This window comes from Leuciscus leuciscus (assembly GCF_965113295.1).
Source record: "Leuciscus leuciscus genome assembly, chromosome: 7".
Lineage (NCBI taxonomy): Eukaryota > Metazoa > Chordata > Actinopteri > Cypriniformes > Leuciscidae > Leuciscus > Leuciscus leuciscus.
Genome location: NC_138731.1, coordinates 140,098 through 156,106, shown reverse-complemented (window position 1 = coordinate 156,106; position 16,009 = coordinate 140,098). Strand labels below are relative to the sequence as shown.

Here is a 16,009-nt window from a genome sequence, read left to right as displayed (position 1 = left end):
GGGCCCTATTTTAACGATCTGAAACGCAAGTGTCAAGCGCAAAGCGCAAGTAACTTTGTGGGCGGGTCTCGACGCTGTTGCTATTTTCCCGGCGGGATAAATGACTCTTGCGCCAGGCGCAAATCTAAAATGGGTTGGTCTGAAGTAGCTTCATTCTTCATAGGTGTGGTTTGGGCGTAACGTGAAATAAACCAATCAGAGCGTCATATCACATTCCCTTTAAGAGCAGAGGCGCTTTTTCCATAGCGGGGATTTGCCAGGCGCGCGCCAGGAGCGGTTCACAGCCAAGGAGAGCAACGCTCTCGTCACGGCCGTAAAAGAGAGAAGTTACATTGAAACCCACCCAAATTAACTTCGGTTAAACAGGCGTATGATAATTTGGGTAAATGTGTAAGCTAGATGTATGCTTTTATAATAAATTGTCTATCTATCTATCTATCTATCTATCTATCTATCTATCGTAATAATGTATGATTTGCAAAAATGAAAACTGCTGCTTCTGTGTAGATGAGAGAATCAAAGTGTATGCGCGTTGGTCACACGCTACATTGATTATGTCCAAGCATGCGCCCTTAAAATAGCATTTGAATAACATGCGCAACGCGCCACTGACTTTAAACTATTTTTTCCTGGTTAGTGGCGCAATTGTTTTCTAAACCTGCAAAATAGCATGAAGGAACGTTTGCGCCGGAACACGCCTCCTCTTTGCGCTGAACCGCCCCCGGGAGCGCAAGTGTATTTCCTAACTTACCGACGTGCTTCTGTGGAGGGAAAAGCGCGCTTTGCGCGGGTGCAAAATAGGAATGATACATGCGTCGGTGTTCAAAGTCACTTGCGCTGGGTGCAAGATAGGGCCCCATATGTTTGTCCTCAGAAAGTTTGAGAAACCATCTGATTAGAGCTGGATGTACCAAAGTGGAGAATCTCAGAGATGCCAAAGGGTGGAAAAAGGCAGAATCTCTTCAGAAGGATACAGGGATGAACTCTTTACGTCTCGTGGGTCAGTTGCTGAAGGAAGTGCATGCAGCTTTACCTGGAGTCTGCAGAGAAGCTCTAGACCTTCAACAAGAGCAGGAGAGGGGGAAAGACTGCAAGTCTCCACCGATATCAGTGTCTCCTGCAGAACAGGAGGAGCACCAAGAGGAGCAGCTTTACCTGGAGTCTGCAGAGAAGCTCTAGACCTTCAGCAAGAGCAGGAGAGGGGGAAAGACTGCAAGTCTCCACTGATATCAGTGTCTCCTGCAGAACAGGAGGAGCACCAAGAGGAGCAGCTTTACCTGGAGTTTGCAGATACCTCTAGACCTTCAGCAAGAGCAGGAGAGGGGGAAAGACTGCAAGTCTCCACTGATATCAGTGTCTCCTGCAGAACAGGAGGAGCACCAAGAGGAGCAGCTTTACCTGGAGTTTGCAGATACCTCTAGACCTTCAGCAAGAGCAGGAGAGGGGGAAAGACTGCAAGTCTCCACTGATATCAGTGTCTCCTGCAGAACAGGAGGAGCACCAAGAGGAGCAGCTTTACCTGGAGTTTGCAGATACCTCTAGACCTTCAGCAAGAGCAGGAGAGGGGGAAAGACTGCAAGTCTCCACTGATATCAGTGTCTCCTGCAGAACAGGAGGAGCACCAAGAGGAGCAGCTTTACCTGGAGTCTGCAGAGAAGCTCTAGACCTTCAGCAAGAGCAGGAGAGGGGGAAAGACTGCAAGTCTCCACCGATATCAGTGTCTCCTGCAGAACAGGAGGAGCACCAAGAGGAAAGGGGCACAATGTTGACTTTTAAAACACCTGAATTGGGGAGTTTTCAGGACATCAGTAAAAAATCTTTATATTCTGTGTGTGTCAAAATGTCCCATTGGCATATTTGGAAAAGTCAGAACTTGGAGGTGGTCAGAAATATTTGGGCCAGACTTCAGTTGTGTAATGATTAGTCCACTGAAGGCAAGCTTGTTGAGAACCCAAGTGCAGTTTATTTACCAAACGTGATCAAACATAAAACAAAGGTATGACATGGCATGAACTCCAAACTTAACTGTGGACATGACGCTTACCAACAGAGGTTACACAAACAATACTTGACAAGGACACAAGGCAAACATGAGGGCTTAAATACACAAGGACTAATGACTAGACAAAGACACCTGTGAACAATGAACCAATGACAACATGACACATCAGACAAGGGATCACATGACAACAGGAAACATGACAAAGCCATGAGACTTGTCAAAACCAAATGTGATAAGGGGTTGCTGGAGATCTCTGTACAAGCCTCCTGTAGAGGAACATACAGCAGATTTACAGTGGAGACTAATGCCTGTGGATCATTTGTTCATTTATTGTGAGAGATTAGGAGGTCTTTTTGATATTATAAAAAAGTTGTTTTGACGGTTTTGGTATGAATTTTTCTCATAAAGGTTTTATTAGTACAACTTCCAGGAATGGAAAAAATTGTGTTTATTAAACTATTTGTTAGGATCAGCAAAGATAGCAATATGTATATATAAATATAAATAAATAAATAAATAAAGGGAACACAGCAAAAGTGTAGGATTATACCGCTGTGATACCGTGGTAAAGATGAACTTTAACCTCTGATTCTCCACATGCTCGTCCTTGGGCAGTGAAAACACTGGCTTTACCTTCACATTATAGAGCACAGCATCTCCTGGACATGATGCTCTCCAGTGTCCACAGGAATCAGCTGCTGGTTTGAGGTTGGAGTTTTTCCTGGTGTCTGCGCACGCTATAAGTGGACGGGCAATATGCTAATGTTTCGTCTTGACATCACAATGAAACGGCTTATGACTCGTTTGAAAAACAATTAATTTCATTGACTCAGAGTCAACTCTTACTTTTGAAAGACAATAACTATATACGGTGCACTTTCAGATTTAACACTTTGCAGGATGTTTTCATTCACTTAGAGCTGTGATACACACTACATTAAAGGCCATTTTCAAAAATCCATAATAGGGGCCCTTTAAATTTTTAAAGTAGATATATTTTTTTCTTTTTAATGGTTTAATTGGTTATTTTTGTTAATTTAGGATTCTGTATTGGAGTGTAATATTGATGAAATATTTGTAATATAATAAAGTTTTTTTCTCTCTCTCGCTCTAGCGCTTTCTCTAGCTCTCTCTCTCTCTCTCTCTCTCTCTAGCGCGCTCTCTCTCTCTCTCTCTCTCTCTCTCTCTCTCTCTCGCTCTAGCTCTAGCTCTCTCGCTCTAGCTCTCTCTCTCTCTAGCTCTAGCTCTCTCGCTCTAGCGCTCTCTCTCTCTCTCTCTCTATAGCTCTAGCTCTCTCGCTCTAGCTCTAGCACTCTCTCTCTCTCTCGCTCTAGCTCTCTTACATCTTAAAGGGAAAGTTCACCCAGACATGAAAATTGTTGTTCCAAGCCGGTGTATTTCCTCCTTTGGAACAAAGAAGATATTTTAAAGAATGTTAGTAACCCAACAGTGACTTCCATTGGATGTGCAAAAAATAAATTTCTCGAAATAAAGGCTATTTGTGTGTGTGTGTGTGTGTGTGTCCTACAGAAGGAAAGTCGGTTTGGAGTGACATAAGAGGTAATAAGTGACAGAATGATGATGTTTGGGTGAACGATCTCTTTAAATGCAGTTCAGCATTCCAGCACTAATGGTGTCTGTATGTTTTCTCAGATAAAGTAAGTTGTGAAGGTTTGCTTCATCATTTGTTCACGTCAGTATGTGACATGCTGTCAGAGTGAGTGTTCAGCCAGCAGAAACAATGGATTCTTGTGTGACCGTTGATATCAGGAATGAACATCTGCCCTCCCACAAAACCCTTGTGTTTTCTTTTCTTCAGTGCGTGTCGATTGTTTTTCTTTGTGTGGGCCAATGAGACGCCAGCTTTGCGTGTCACATGACCGGAGCCGCCTCAGACACGCATCAGAGCTTCTGGTGTCGCTGACACACTGAAACCTGTGTGATAACCACACACACACGTTTGCCCAGTGTGAGTCTGAGGTTCATCATGTGGACCTGCTCTCCCTCGCCACACTGTACATGGTTATTTCATACTCTTTAGGAGAAGAGCTTGTTTAAAGTGGCTGGAGTTAAGAAATTCCTTAATTTAATATCACTTCACAAATCTTTGTGATCATAAAGGAATATAATGTGATCTGTGCGTGTGCATGTGTGTTACCATCGCATAAATACTGATTTGTTCATTATTATATGATTGCCAAGCCCCAGAGAACTCTGAGCATGTGACCTCAGCGCGCGTCTCTGATTGGCTGAGGGAGTGTGTAACCAGGCAGACTCATGCTCATGTTGCGCACACACACACACACACACATGCACTCAAACACAACTCTGACACGTTCAGTGGAGAAGCTCTGATGAGTGTGTGAGAAAACCATCTCCTCTGATTCTCCTGGTCATCCTCAGGTCTCAGTCTCTTCACGCTAGCTCTGTTATTCAGTGCTAATATTCCAGGAAAACACTTATTCCAGAAGTTTCTCTGTTTCTGGCTCTAAGAGAACGTAGCTGTTGGTTTCTGCCGAGGGACGTGTCTCGTGTGTCCATGCAGATTTAAAGAGCGCTGAAAGATAGAGAAGCATCTCACTGACCTCGAGGGCTGAGGGAATCGCTTACTCTCGCATGTTCACAACAGCATCAGGGTTTGAAATGAAGCTTTTCAATCATTGGCCATTTTGAGTTACTGGCCATTCAGGACTTCTACTAGCCAACACAAGAATATCACAGTCAACCCTGATCATCAAAGCCACGGTTTAGATTTAAATGCATTTATCATTAGATCTGAATCTGAATCATTGAATGTTGCCCTTGTGCTCAGAGGTCAGTGTGCTGAAGCCTCTCCATGTTCTCTGTCCAGGCATCGGCTTTCCCAATCAAAGTCCTCATGCCCTGTATGTCTGTATATCAAGGGTAAATGTTTCTGAAGGAAAGCATGACGGTTTGGTGTCTGTAATCATGCAGTTTTTCACAGGTGAGGACGGGTTGAAAGTGTCTTCTTACTCTGTGAGTGTTTAAGGGCTTTGAAAGGACAGTTCAATTCGCCCGCATGTCGTTCCAAACCCATAAGACATCGTTCATCTTTGAGCAAAATTGAAGATATTTTTTATATTGTTTCATCATTTTTGTTCCTCCACTTGAAAGTACATGTAACTAAAATTGTCAAGTTTCAAAGTTCATTAGGACAAAGTAATCGGTTTAATCCAAGTCTTCTGAAGAGACACGATCACTTGATCTGATGAGCAGAGTTCATTTAGGCTTTATTGACACACAAACATTGATAAATGCACATCAGTTGTGATAGATGAAAGCTTGTGTTCTCACGGCTGGCAGATGTTTTAATGAAATACCTGCTTGATAAACGTGTGGAGAAACTCCATAGCGAGCCGTATAACCTGCTGGAAGTCCAACAGCACTACAGTAGACTCAGAGCCTTTCCACCTTTCATAAGTCTCAGGAAACATTATAATATTTAAAAAAATCCACTTCCTGACCCCTTTAAAAAGGTAGTGTAGACAACTGAAACTCTTTTCACATTCTAATAGCAATAATAGAAGTGGTCTAAATATATAAAACAATAATCACATATATCTTCTGTGGAAGTCTCGGTCCGGTGGGATCTCATGCTTTCAAAGCTAGCTTGCTATTGCTAGCCTCTCCGAAATAGCCTTACCTCTCCTTAACTATATGAGAATGCAGATTTGACTAGAAAAACAGGAAATATGATTCAGTGCATAAACATTAGCAGTATTAGAGAAGTTTGAAGAGTTCCTTGCCCGATTGGTGATGGTAGAAAAACACGTCACACACCGACACACACGGGGTCAGAAGGGCAAACATGAGTCTTGAGGAAATATGAAATTTGCCTTCAGTTTTTTAGGTGACTCAATGCTTTTGTTTAACAGGATTAGTTTTCAAAGATGAATTTCAATAGCGCTTTATACAATACAGATGGTTTCAAAGCAGCTTCACAGTAATAAACAGGAAAATAACTGTTAATGTTGACGATGGGCTGTTTAATTAACAAGTCTGCACAATCCTGTCACTGCAAATTCTTTTAAAGTGTTTTTGTGTGTGTGCTGATTTTCAGATATCCAGACATATACAATAACATCAATAAACAAACAAACAAACAAACAAACAAACCCAAAGCGCTGAAACAACAACAACAATCAACACAGTCGAATCTCACAGATTGAGATCATAGATCATAAGTTAGTTTCTCCAAAGGAAGAAAGGCCGATAACTGAGGAATCCACATGGGACCCGTGCAGACCGCCTCAGTAGAAGACATTTTTTACCCAGATTTAAAAGAATTATGAATAAAGAGAGGTATCTGCGTCAAAGTTTTCAGGTATATATGAATCAGCAGATAAAAAGGGGATGAAATGAACCGTTTACCAGGTATTTTTCAGAACGGCTGAATGTGCCCTTGTGTCTCTTACATTTAAAACAGAGAATAGAGCAACTAGAGAACATTCAATGGTCAAGTCAAGTCATCTTCATTTATATAGCGCTTTTAACAATGTAGATTGTTCCAAAGCAGCTTTACAGTGATAATAGGAAATTAAAGTAAAGTGTTTTGGCTTTATAGCAGATCTAGAATAAAGTTATTGTCCAGCTAAAGTTAGTTTGATTGATTCACTTCCGTCGCAACGATCATTAGTTATTAACTTAGGGGCCGCAAATACGACACCGTTTTAACAGAAAACTCTTAAGTTCTCTCTGCGCAAACTTCAAAAACGAAAACCAGTGAGAACGCCGATGGCGTGCACATGTGTATTACGAGTTCAGTCTATAGGTATGTGCGTTTGAATATATGTGCGCAGGCGTGTAGTCCTTCCCTACTAATCAACCCTCAACATACTACTTGTCTGGCCTTAAAATTAATAATACAGAATTTTTTATCGCTTCCGCGTAGCCACGCGAACCGGAATTATCCCTACAACGCTTTATCTGTAGAGAGGTAAAGGGAGGGGAGGGGGGCCTTCACAGGGGAGAGCCTTGTTAGAGAGACTAATATTAGCGTAGATGCCATTCTTCTTATGATGTAACGAGTACATCAGGATTTATGGGAAGTGTTCCCGGCATTTAGTGCTTTGTAAGTAATCAGCAATATTTAAAAATGTATACGATGTTTAATAGGGAGCCAGTGCAGTGTTGACAGAACCGGGCTAATATGGTCATACTTCCTGGTTCTGGTAAGAACTCGAGCTGCTGCGTTTTGGACCAGCTGTAGTTTGTTTATTAAGCGTGCAGGGCAACCACCCAGTATAGAGCATTATAATAATAATCTAGCCTTGAGGTCATGAACGCATGGACTAATTGTTCCGCATTTGTCAATGAGAGCATATGACGTAATTTAGATATATTTTTAAGATGGAAGAATGCAGTTTTACAGATACTAGACACGTGACTTTCAAATGAAAGATTGGTATCAAAGAGCAGACCCAGGTTCCTAACCGACGACGAAGCCTTAACAGAGCAGCCATCAAGTGTTAGACAGTATTCTAGGTTATTACGTGAGGACGTTTTTTTGTCCAATAATTAGAATCTCTGTTTTTGCAGAATTTAGTAGTAGGAAATTACTAGTCATCCAATTTTTTATGTCAGCTATGCATTCCGTTAATTTTGTGAATTGGTGCGTTTTGTCGGGGCGTGAAGAAATATAGAGCTGAGTATCATCAGCATAACAGTGAAAACTAATGCCATGCTTCCTAATGATATCTCCTAATGGTAGCATGTACAGAGTGAACAGCAGCGGTCCTAGTACTGAGCCTTGTGGTACGCCATACTGAACTTGTGATCGATGAGACATCTCTTCATTTACTGCTACAAACTGATAACGGTCAGATAAGTATGATTTAAACCATGCTAGTGCAATTCCACTAATGCCAACAAATTTTCCGAGTCTATTTAAAATAGAGGCGAACAGTTGTAAAGGAAAACCTGTGAAAAAAAATTATAGAAAAATCGACGTACACTTCTAGCATTACAAATCTTAGTCTGAGATCTCAGATGATTCCTTCAGATCCCGTTCCCACAGTGGCTTCAGAGAATCAGAATACAGCAATAACACACACAACTGAAACAATCCCTTTGAGATATTCAGCTGAAATCATAAGTTTAAAGGGACAATGTGTAGCTTTTTAGGTATTTTATTATCTAAAATCTATATTTTTATTCATAAATATGCCCTCAATGGTGTACAAATACCTATGCCAATGTTCAGACTAATCCTCGTAAACGAAGAATTTATTATCTTTATATACATGGGACGGGTAAGTCCACGGAGGCTTCCATGTAGTTCCGCCATCTTGAAAAACTATAATAGCAGAGAGGGACAAAAAGTACTAGGCCAACGCGTTTCCACAACGCGTTTCGTTCAGAGCCAGCGTCACGTGACTGAAGCCAGCAGAAGCGGAGGCGCAGAGCAGTGAGAGGCGCTTGTCACTGCCGCGGCAAGTTTAAAAGGCTGCACTGCACGGTTATTTATACACCGTTCATTCATACATACATATGAGTCACAGGATAAGGAGTCCTCGTCGTCGAAAAAGTCCAAAATAGATCGTAAAAGGAAACGTGACCGGAGATTACAAAAACAAGGGTTACTGTCAGGATAGCTAATGCAGGAGAAAGCTTCCAAAAGAGACCCTGAAGTTGCCTGCTTTCTTCTCGACAGGTAAGTCAATGTTACAGTCTTAATTACAAGCTTTTTTTTCATTGCTTGGTTGTGTACTTTATTATATAGACAGTCGAACATTTATAGTTAAAAGTTAAACAGGCTCTTTGATGAATAGCAACTATTGAGTAAAGTAATGTTAGAGAAGGCTCTGATGATGATGATATCTAACAATGCACATACTTCAAAAAATATAACGAGTAAAGAAGGCATTACTACTAATTACCATAGTTAATGTTTTTGACAGTCAGTAGTTCATACTGTAACATTCTTTTTTTCGTTGTTTCAAGTTTCAGTTTGTTTTAAATAACAAACATGTTCACCCGAAGAAAAACTCGAAGTGCTATTATAAGACATCCTGTCATAGCTTTTAGGTACATAACGGCTACCGTAGATGCAACACGCATTTGAAAAAGTGAGGCGCTGGAGAGCATTATTCGTTTGAATGCAAAATACAATTTCACCACTAGATGGGAGAAATTCCTACACAATGTCCCTTTAAGCAGAGTTAAAAGAGACTCTGTTTGGTATTTCAATTGATAAATTGGGAAAATGTTAAACTCTACTCTGAATTTGTTCAAATGACTTTAATATAGAATGTATTTGTTTAAACTCTACTCTGAATTTGTTCAAATGACTTTAAGAATTCAGAAATCGTGAAGCCTGAGAAATCAGACAAACCCCTGGAGCTCCAACAGACAGATTCTCCTGATCTCCTGGTCAGAAAATCAGGATTCAAAGCCAGGGGAGAGTGAGCAGACATAACTTGAGGAATATTAAACTGGTAAATGTATTATAAATAGTTGCATTATCAATGAGGGAATTGATGTGGTCTATATTGTTGCTCAACGGGAGGGACTCTCGTCTTCTGGGGTAACGAGAGATTCGAGGTCAATCCATAATCTCTGTTGCTTATTATTCCAGATATGAGATGTGTGAGAATTAAATTATTTAAAAAGGCTGGGGTCAAATAACATGGAAGATTCTGAAACCGATCATTTAATCGAGGGAGAATATACATTTTTATAACGTTGACTCTCCCAAGAAGGGAAGTCAGCAAACCGGTCCACTTTTTCAAATCGTTTTTTTATTGTTTGAATTAGAGGAGAATAATTGGTCTCAAATAAGTTATTCAAATCAGCAATGATGATAATCTCTACACATCATCCCTGCCCACTGTACCCACATCACCTGAGATCCAGTTTCCATTGGTTGAACTTCAGATGACGCTGCGTCATGATTGCCACGCGTCGATTGCTGAAGTCCTATAGCCAAAAAAGCATGTCTTGTCACTCCGTGAGGATTTTCTCAGGATCTTCGTTTCATGTTGTGTTTAGGCTCGTTGGAATCGAGATAACCTGCTCTAAATAAAGATGTGTGATTTGCTTTGGTTTACTAATGTTTAGCAAAGTTATATAGCAAAATGTAACGCAAAAGCCTCATCTGTGTACTGTTGTCATGTGCATCTGCAGCGATCTTTCATACAAATACTTGGTCTAGTTGGGTCACAAACTGAAACAAATATGCTTTTTGTATTCTGCTAGTTGAGAGCATTTCAATGATGTATGACACAAGATGATCTGTTATGCATGATGCTTTTGAAGATCTTTTTTCCACTATGAAAATGGCACACATGCAATATTTCAGCAAATTTAAAAGCACTTGTTAAGAATTGGTTATTTTCTGTATTCACTGTAAAGCCAAGTTTCTAAGCTTTAAAATGACACCTATTTGTCATTGATCAAGCAAGTGGTGAGGAAGTTACAGGACTCTGACTCTGGTGCTCCGTCGGCTGGTACCGGGACGCTCTGGGTTTAAAAAAGGAACCCCGGGTATTAAGACTATAGTGTAAATGATCTGTCACGACACACATGAGGGAGACAGTAGATCCAAGTGCAGTGAGATATTTATTGGGTAATCCGTGAAACGTAATCCAGTCCAGGCAAGTGTCAAATACCATACAAGCAATCTAAACAAGAACAATGAACACAAGGAACAAGCAGGAACAAACCAAGAAGTGTGAGACATTAACAAGGACTCCGTAACAAACACTAACACAGACAGGGCATATATACACACAGAACTAACAAGGTGATGGGAACCAGCTGAGTGCAATAATCAGATAAGTGACAGAACAGAATGCTGGGAATTGTAGTCTAATGTGAATGACACCGTGAGAACGAGGACCTCTAGTGAACCCCAGGGAAACACAACCAGACACTGTGACAGAACCTCCCCTCTACGGAGCGGCTACCAGACGCTCCATGACAGAAAACAAGACAACACAAGAGTCCAAGAGGAAGGTGGAACGTGAAAAATCCGAGGGAAGGATGGGAGGGCCAGGACCATGCAGGGGAACAGAAACAGGGGGTGATGGCTTAGCCGGCGGCCAGGACGAAGCAGACAGTTCATCCGGCGGCCAGGGCAAAGCAGACAGTCCATCGGGCGGCCAGGGCAAAGCAGACAGTCCATCGGGCGGCCAGGGCAAAGCAGACAGTCCATCGGCCGGCCACGGCGGTGAAGATCCCTTGGGCGGCCACGGCGGTGAAGACCAGGGCGAAAACGACCCCTCGGGCGGCCACGGCGGTGAAGACCCCTCGGGCGGCCACGGCGGAGACGACCGACTCCAGAACCGGAACAGGCACCGACACCGATCCTGCTGGCTCAGGAACAGGAACAGACACCGGCTCAGGCACAGGAACAGGAACAGACACCGGCTCAGGCACAGACACCACCGGTTCAGGAACAGATACCACCGGCCCAGGAACAGACACCACCGGCTCAGGAACAGATACCACCGGTTCAGAAACCACCGGTTCAGGAACAGATACCACCGGCCCAGGAACTGACTCCACCGACTCAGGAACTGGAACTGACACCACCGACTCAGGCACTGGAACGGGCACCACCGACTCAGGCACTGGAACGGGCACCACCGACTCAGGCACTGGAACGGGCACCACCGACTCAGGCACTGGAACGGGCACCACCGACTCAGGCACTGGAACGGGCACCACCGACTCAGGCACTGGAACGGGCACCACCGACTCAGGCACTGGAGCGGGCACCACCGACTCAGGCACTGGAGCGGGCACCACCGACTCAGGCACTGGAGCGGGCACCACCGACTCAGGCACTGGAGCGGGCACCACCGACTCAGGCACTGGAGCGGGCACCACCGACTCAGGCACTGGAACGGGCACCACCGACTCAGGCACTGGAACGGGCACCACCGACTCAGGCACTGGAACTGGCACCACCGGCTCAGGCTCAGGAACAGACAGCACCGGCTCAGGCTCAGGAACAGACAGCACCGGCTCAGGCTCAGGAACAGACACTGGAACAGACCCAGTCTCTGGATTGGCCGAAGCTACGTGAACAGTCTCTGGACCGGCAGACCTCCTAAACCTCCTCCAAGCATGTAACACCGTCAATGAGTAGAAAAGGAAGACTACCTTCTTGACCGTGGCAGGAGAGATGACGGGTAGTTCTGGGATGGTCTCTGGGATAACAGCGGACTGCACTGGGACGGCTTCTGAAACAACCGCATGCTGTACAGGGACGGCCTCCAAAACGACCGCACGCTGCACAGGGACGGCCTCTGAAATGACCGCATGCTGCACAGGGACGGCCTCCAAAATGACCGCATGCTGCACAGGGACGGCCTCCAAAATGACCGCACGCTGCACAGGGACGACCTCTGAAATGATCGCATGCTGCACAGGGACGGCCTCCAAAACGACCGCACGCTGCACAGGGACGGCCTCTGAAATGACCGCATGCTGCACAGGGACGACCACCGAGGCGTTGGGGAGATAAGAGGCCCTTCTCCTCCTCCTCCGTCCTTGATGGCGAGGTGCAGCCTCAGTACTAGACGAGACCAGCGGCGAGGACTTTGAACTGGACAGGACCAGCGGTGAGGACCTTGGGCTGGGCGGAACCAGCGGTGAGGATCTGGTGCTTGACGGAACCAGCGGCGAGGATCTTGTACTAGACCAGTCCGGCGGCTCCGGATCAGAAGAATGGCCAGGCGGAGGACGGTGTCGTGGAATTTGTCGACCACCTCCTCCCCTGCAACCTCCCCGAGTTCCGGAGAACTTCGCCAGGCGAGTCCCCAGAAACGACTCACCATTTCTGATGGACGAGTTCGCTGAAGCCTTAGCCGCTGCTGCTTCCTCAGTCTGCTGGGCCCATAAGGCAAAACATTGAAAAATGTTAAGTCGAGGCGCTTCCTCCCCGACCTGCGAACCTCCTCTCTGTGGTCCCCTTCCTTCCCCATACACAGGAGAAGGGTTACGGAATCCCGAACTGCTGGATCTATTCATTGTGACGGAGTCCTTCTGTCACGACACACATGAGGGAGACAGTAGATCCAAGTGCAGTGAGATATTTATTGGGTAATCCGTGAAACGTAATCCAGTCCAGGCAAGTGTCAAATACCATACAAGCAATCTAAACAAGAACAATGAACACAAGGAACAAGCAGGAACAAACCAAGAAGTGTGAGACATTAACAAGGACTCCGTAACAAACACTAACACAGACAGAGTATATATACACACAGAACTAACAAGGTGATGGGAACCAGCTGAGTGCAATAATCAGATAAGTGACAGAACAGAATGCTGGGAATTGTAGTCTAATGTGAATGACACTGTGAGAACAAGGACCTCTAGTGAACCCCAGGGAAACACAACCAGACACTGTGACATGATGTCTCTTACTGAAATATGTAGTAGTAAACCCATGAAAGATTTACGTTGTTTAATAAATCCATATTGTTTCATACATTCTTTGGACAATGGGGGGTGCCATTATTTCAGGTATTATAGACTTCAGCTCCTACCAGAGAGGAGTTAGTGACTCTGATAGACTTCAGCTCCTACCAGAGAGGAGTTAGTGACTCTGATAGACTTCAGCTCCTACCAAAGAGGAGTTAGTGACTCTGATAGACTTCAGCTCCTACCAAAGAGGAGTTAGTGACTCTGATAGACTTCAGCTCCTACCAGAGAGGAGTTAGTGACTCTGATAGACTTCAGCTCCTACCAAAGAGGAGTTAGTGACTCTAATAGACTTCAGCTCCTACCAGAGAGGAGTTAGTGACTCTGATAGACTTCAGCTCCTACCAGAGAGGAGTTAGTGACTCTGATAGACTTCAGCTCCTACCAAAGAGGAGTTAGTGACTCTAATAGACTTCAGCTCCTACCAGAGAGGAGTTAGTGACTCTGATAGACTTCAGCTCCTACCAGAGAGGAGTTAGTGACTCTAATAGACTTCAGCTCCTACCAGAGAGGAGTTAGTGACTCTGATAGACTTTAGCTCCTACCTGAGAGGAGTTAGTGACTCTGATAGACTTTAGCTCCTACCATAGAGGAGTTAGTGACTCTGATAGACTTCAGCTCCTACCATAGAGGAGTTAGTGACTCTGATAGACTTCAGCTCCTACCTGAGAGGAGTTAGTGACTCTGATAGACTTCAGCTCCTACCTGAGAGGAGTTAGTGACTCTGATAGACTTAAGGTCCTACCTGAGAGGAGTTAGCGACTCTGATAGACTTCAGCTCCTACCATAGAGGAGTTAGTGACTCTGATAGACTTCCGCTCCTACCAGAGAGAAGTTAGTGACTCTGATAGACTTCAGCTCCTACCAGAGAGGAGTTAGCAACTCTAATAGACTTCAGCTCCTACCAGAGGGGAGTTAGTGACTCTGATAGACTTCAGCTCCTACCAGAGAGGAGTTAGTGACTCTGATAGACTTCAGCTCCTACCAGAGAGGAGTTAGTGACTCTGATAGACTTCAGCTCCTACCAGGTTGCCTGAAGCCGAGGGTCTGTCAATCTAAACTTCTCTTGTCCACTTGACGGTGTGGAACGGTGTTTCCTCCGAGGGGAAGTGCTTATGGAAGACAGCTAGTGTTCGTTTAGGAGGAAGTGTACAGTCATTAGTCCTCCATTTACAGTGAATTCAGTGGAGAGTCATTTCACATCAGCCCTGCTTTTCATCCATGTTAATGTTCAAGGGTGGTGGTGGCGCAATGGATAAGACACATGCCTTTGGTGTGAGAGACCCGGGTTCGAATCCACTGTGAGACACCAATGTGTCCCTGAGCAAGACACTTAACCCCTAGTTGCTCCAGAGGCATGCGACCTCTGACATATATAGCAATTGTAAGTCGCTTTGTATAAAAGCGTCAGCTAAATGAATAAATGTAAATGTTCATGTTCATGTTCATGTTATTGGATTGTGAAGTAACGCTTCCGGTGCAGATTTTTGTCCACCAATTTTAGCCTGTTTTTACTTTAAGTGGCAGAGATTTCGTTGCTCACAGCGCTATTGAAGTGCATGAACATACACACCTCATTGTTTTGTTTCTTCTGACAATCGTTGCTGCATCTTACTAATTTCCTCTGTGTTTCCCTTCAGGGTCGACATGTCAAAACCGGACAGCTGGCAGCCATCAAAGTCATGGACGTGACTGAAGTAAGTTTGAACACAATATATTAGACCACAAGAAAGGAGTCAGCCTGGTTTGATATGCAAAGTTGAAGTTTATTTACTTTTCTGCTTAGCACTATTACGATTGAATTAATGCATTAAGTACATCAGCAAGTAAAACTACCCAGAAAAGCATAAAAACAGATATACCAAATCCAAATAGACAAAACATGCTCGGGAGTACAATAACAACACATCCCAAGTGCCTGCCTTTTCATTGTACAGTCTAATAGAAAGAGGAATGGTAGAGCTAGCGTAGCGTTTGGTCCTTTAATCGAGCTCAGATTATTTAGCTTTCTAAGAAGCCAAGCAGTTTTTTCATCGCTAGTTCATGAGAAGAGAAACCAACCTACCATATTTGTATTTGTTGCAAGATGACAATGCAGTGAATACTTTGTTCTTTTGCTAGTTTTTCATCCCTCTCTTCTCCTTCATGTCTGAAAAGCAGAAATGTGAGTCTGCACAAAACTACATTGATAAAGTGTTATTATACTATTATAATAGTTATACTAGTGTTATTTGCCAAGTGTCAAAAATAAAACTTTTTACTCCTGGATTAAATGTTGTCAAAAGTGTAGAGGGATTTGGTCTGTAATCTCTACAGTGTTAAAAACAGACTAGATCATTATATGAACAAATCATTCAGTTACCCCATTCCTAGCCATTCCTAGCAAACATATGATTCATATTATTCATTATTCATGTAGGATTATTCATAATTCATAAGAGCAGAGATTTGTGCTCGTGATGTTTGTCAGTATAACAGTGGCGTACGCTGACGTCTGTAAGGCTCAGTTATCTCGTTCATCACAACACACACACACACACACACACATCAGCT

The 16,009-nt window shown here is 43.8% G+C and overlaps 1 protein-coding gene across 2 annotated transcripts in view; it reads left to right on the top strand.

The window, feature by feature from the left end:
* Window positions 1-16,009, top strand: part of LOC309502697 (mitogen-activated protein kinase kinase kinase kinase 4-like) — a 75,480-nt gene that overhangs the window by 11,551 nt on the left and 47,920 nt on the right. For both annotated transcript variants that reach the window (XM_082175166.1, XM_082175165.1), the window contains exon 3: window positions 15,097-15,153. In XM_082175166.1, the coding sequence (XP_082031292.1) occupies window positions 15,097-15,153 (57 nt within the window). The remainder of the gene's footprint in view (window positions 1-15,096; window positions 15,154-16,009) is intronic.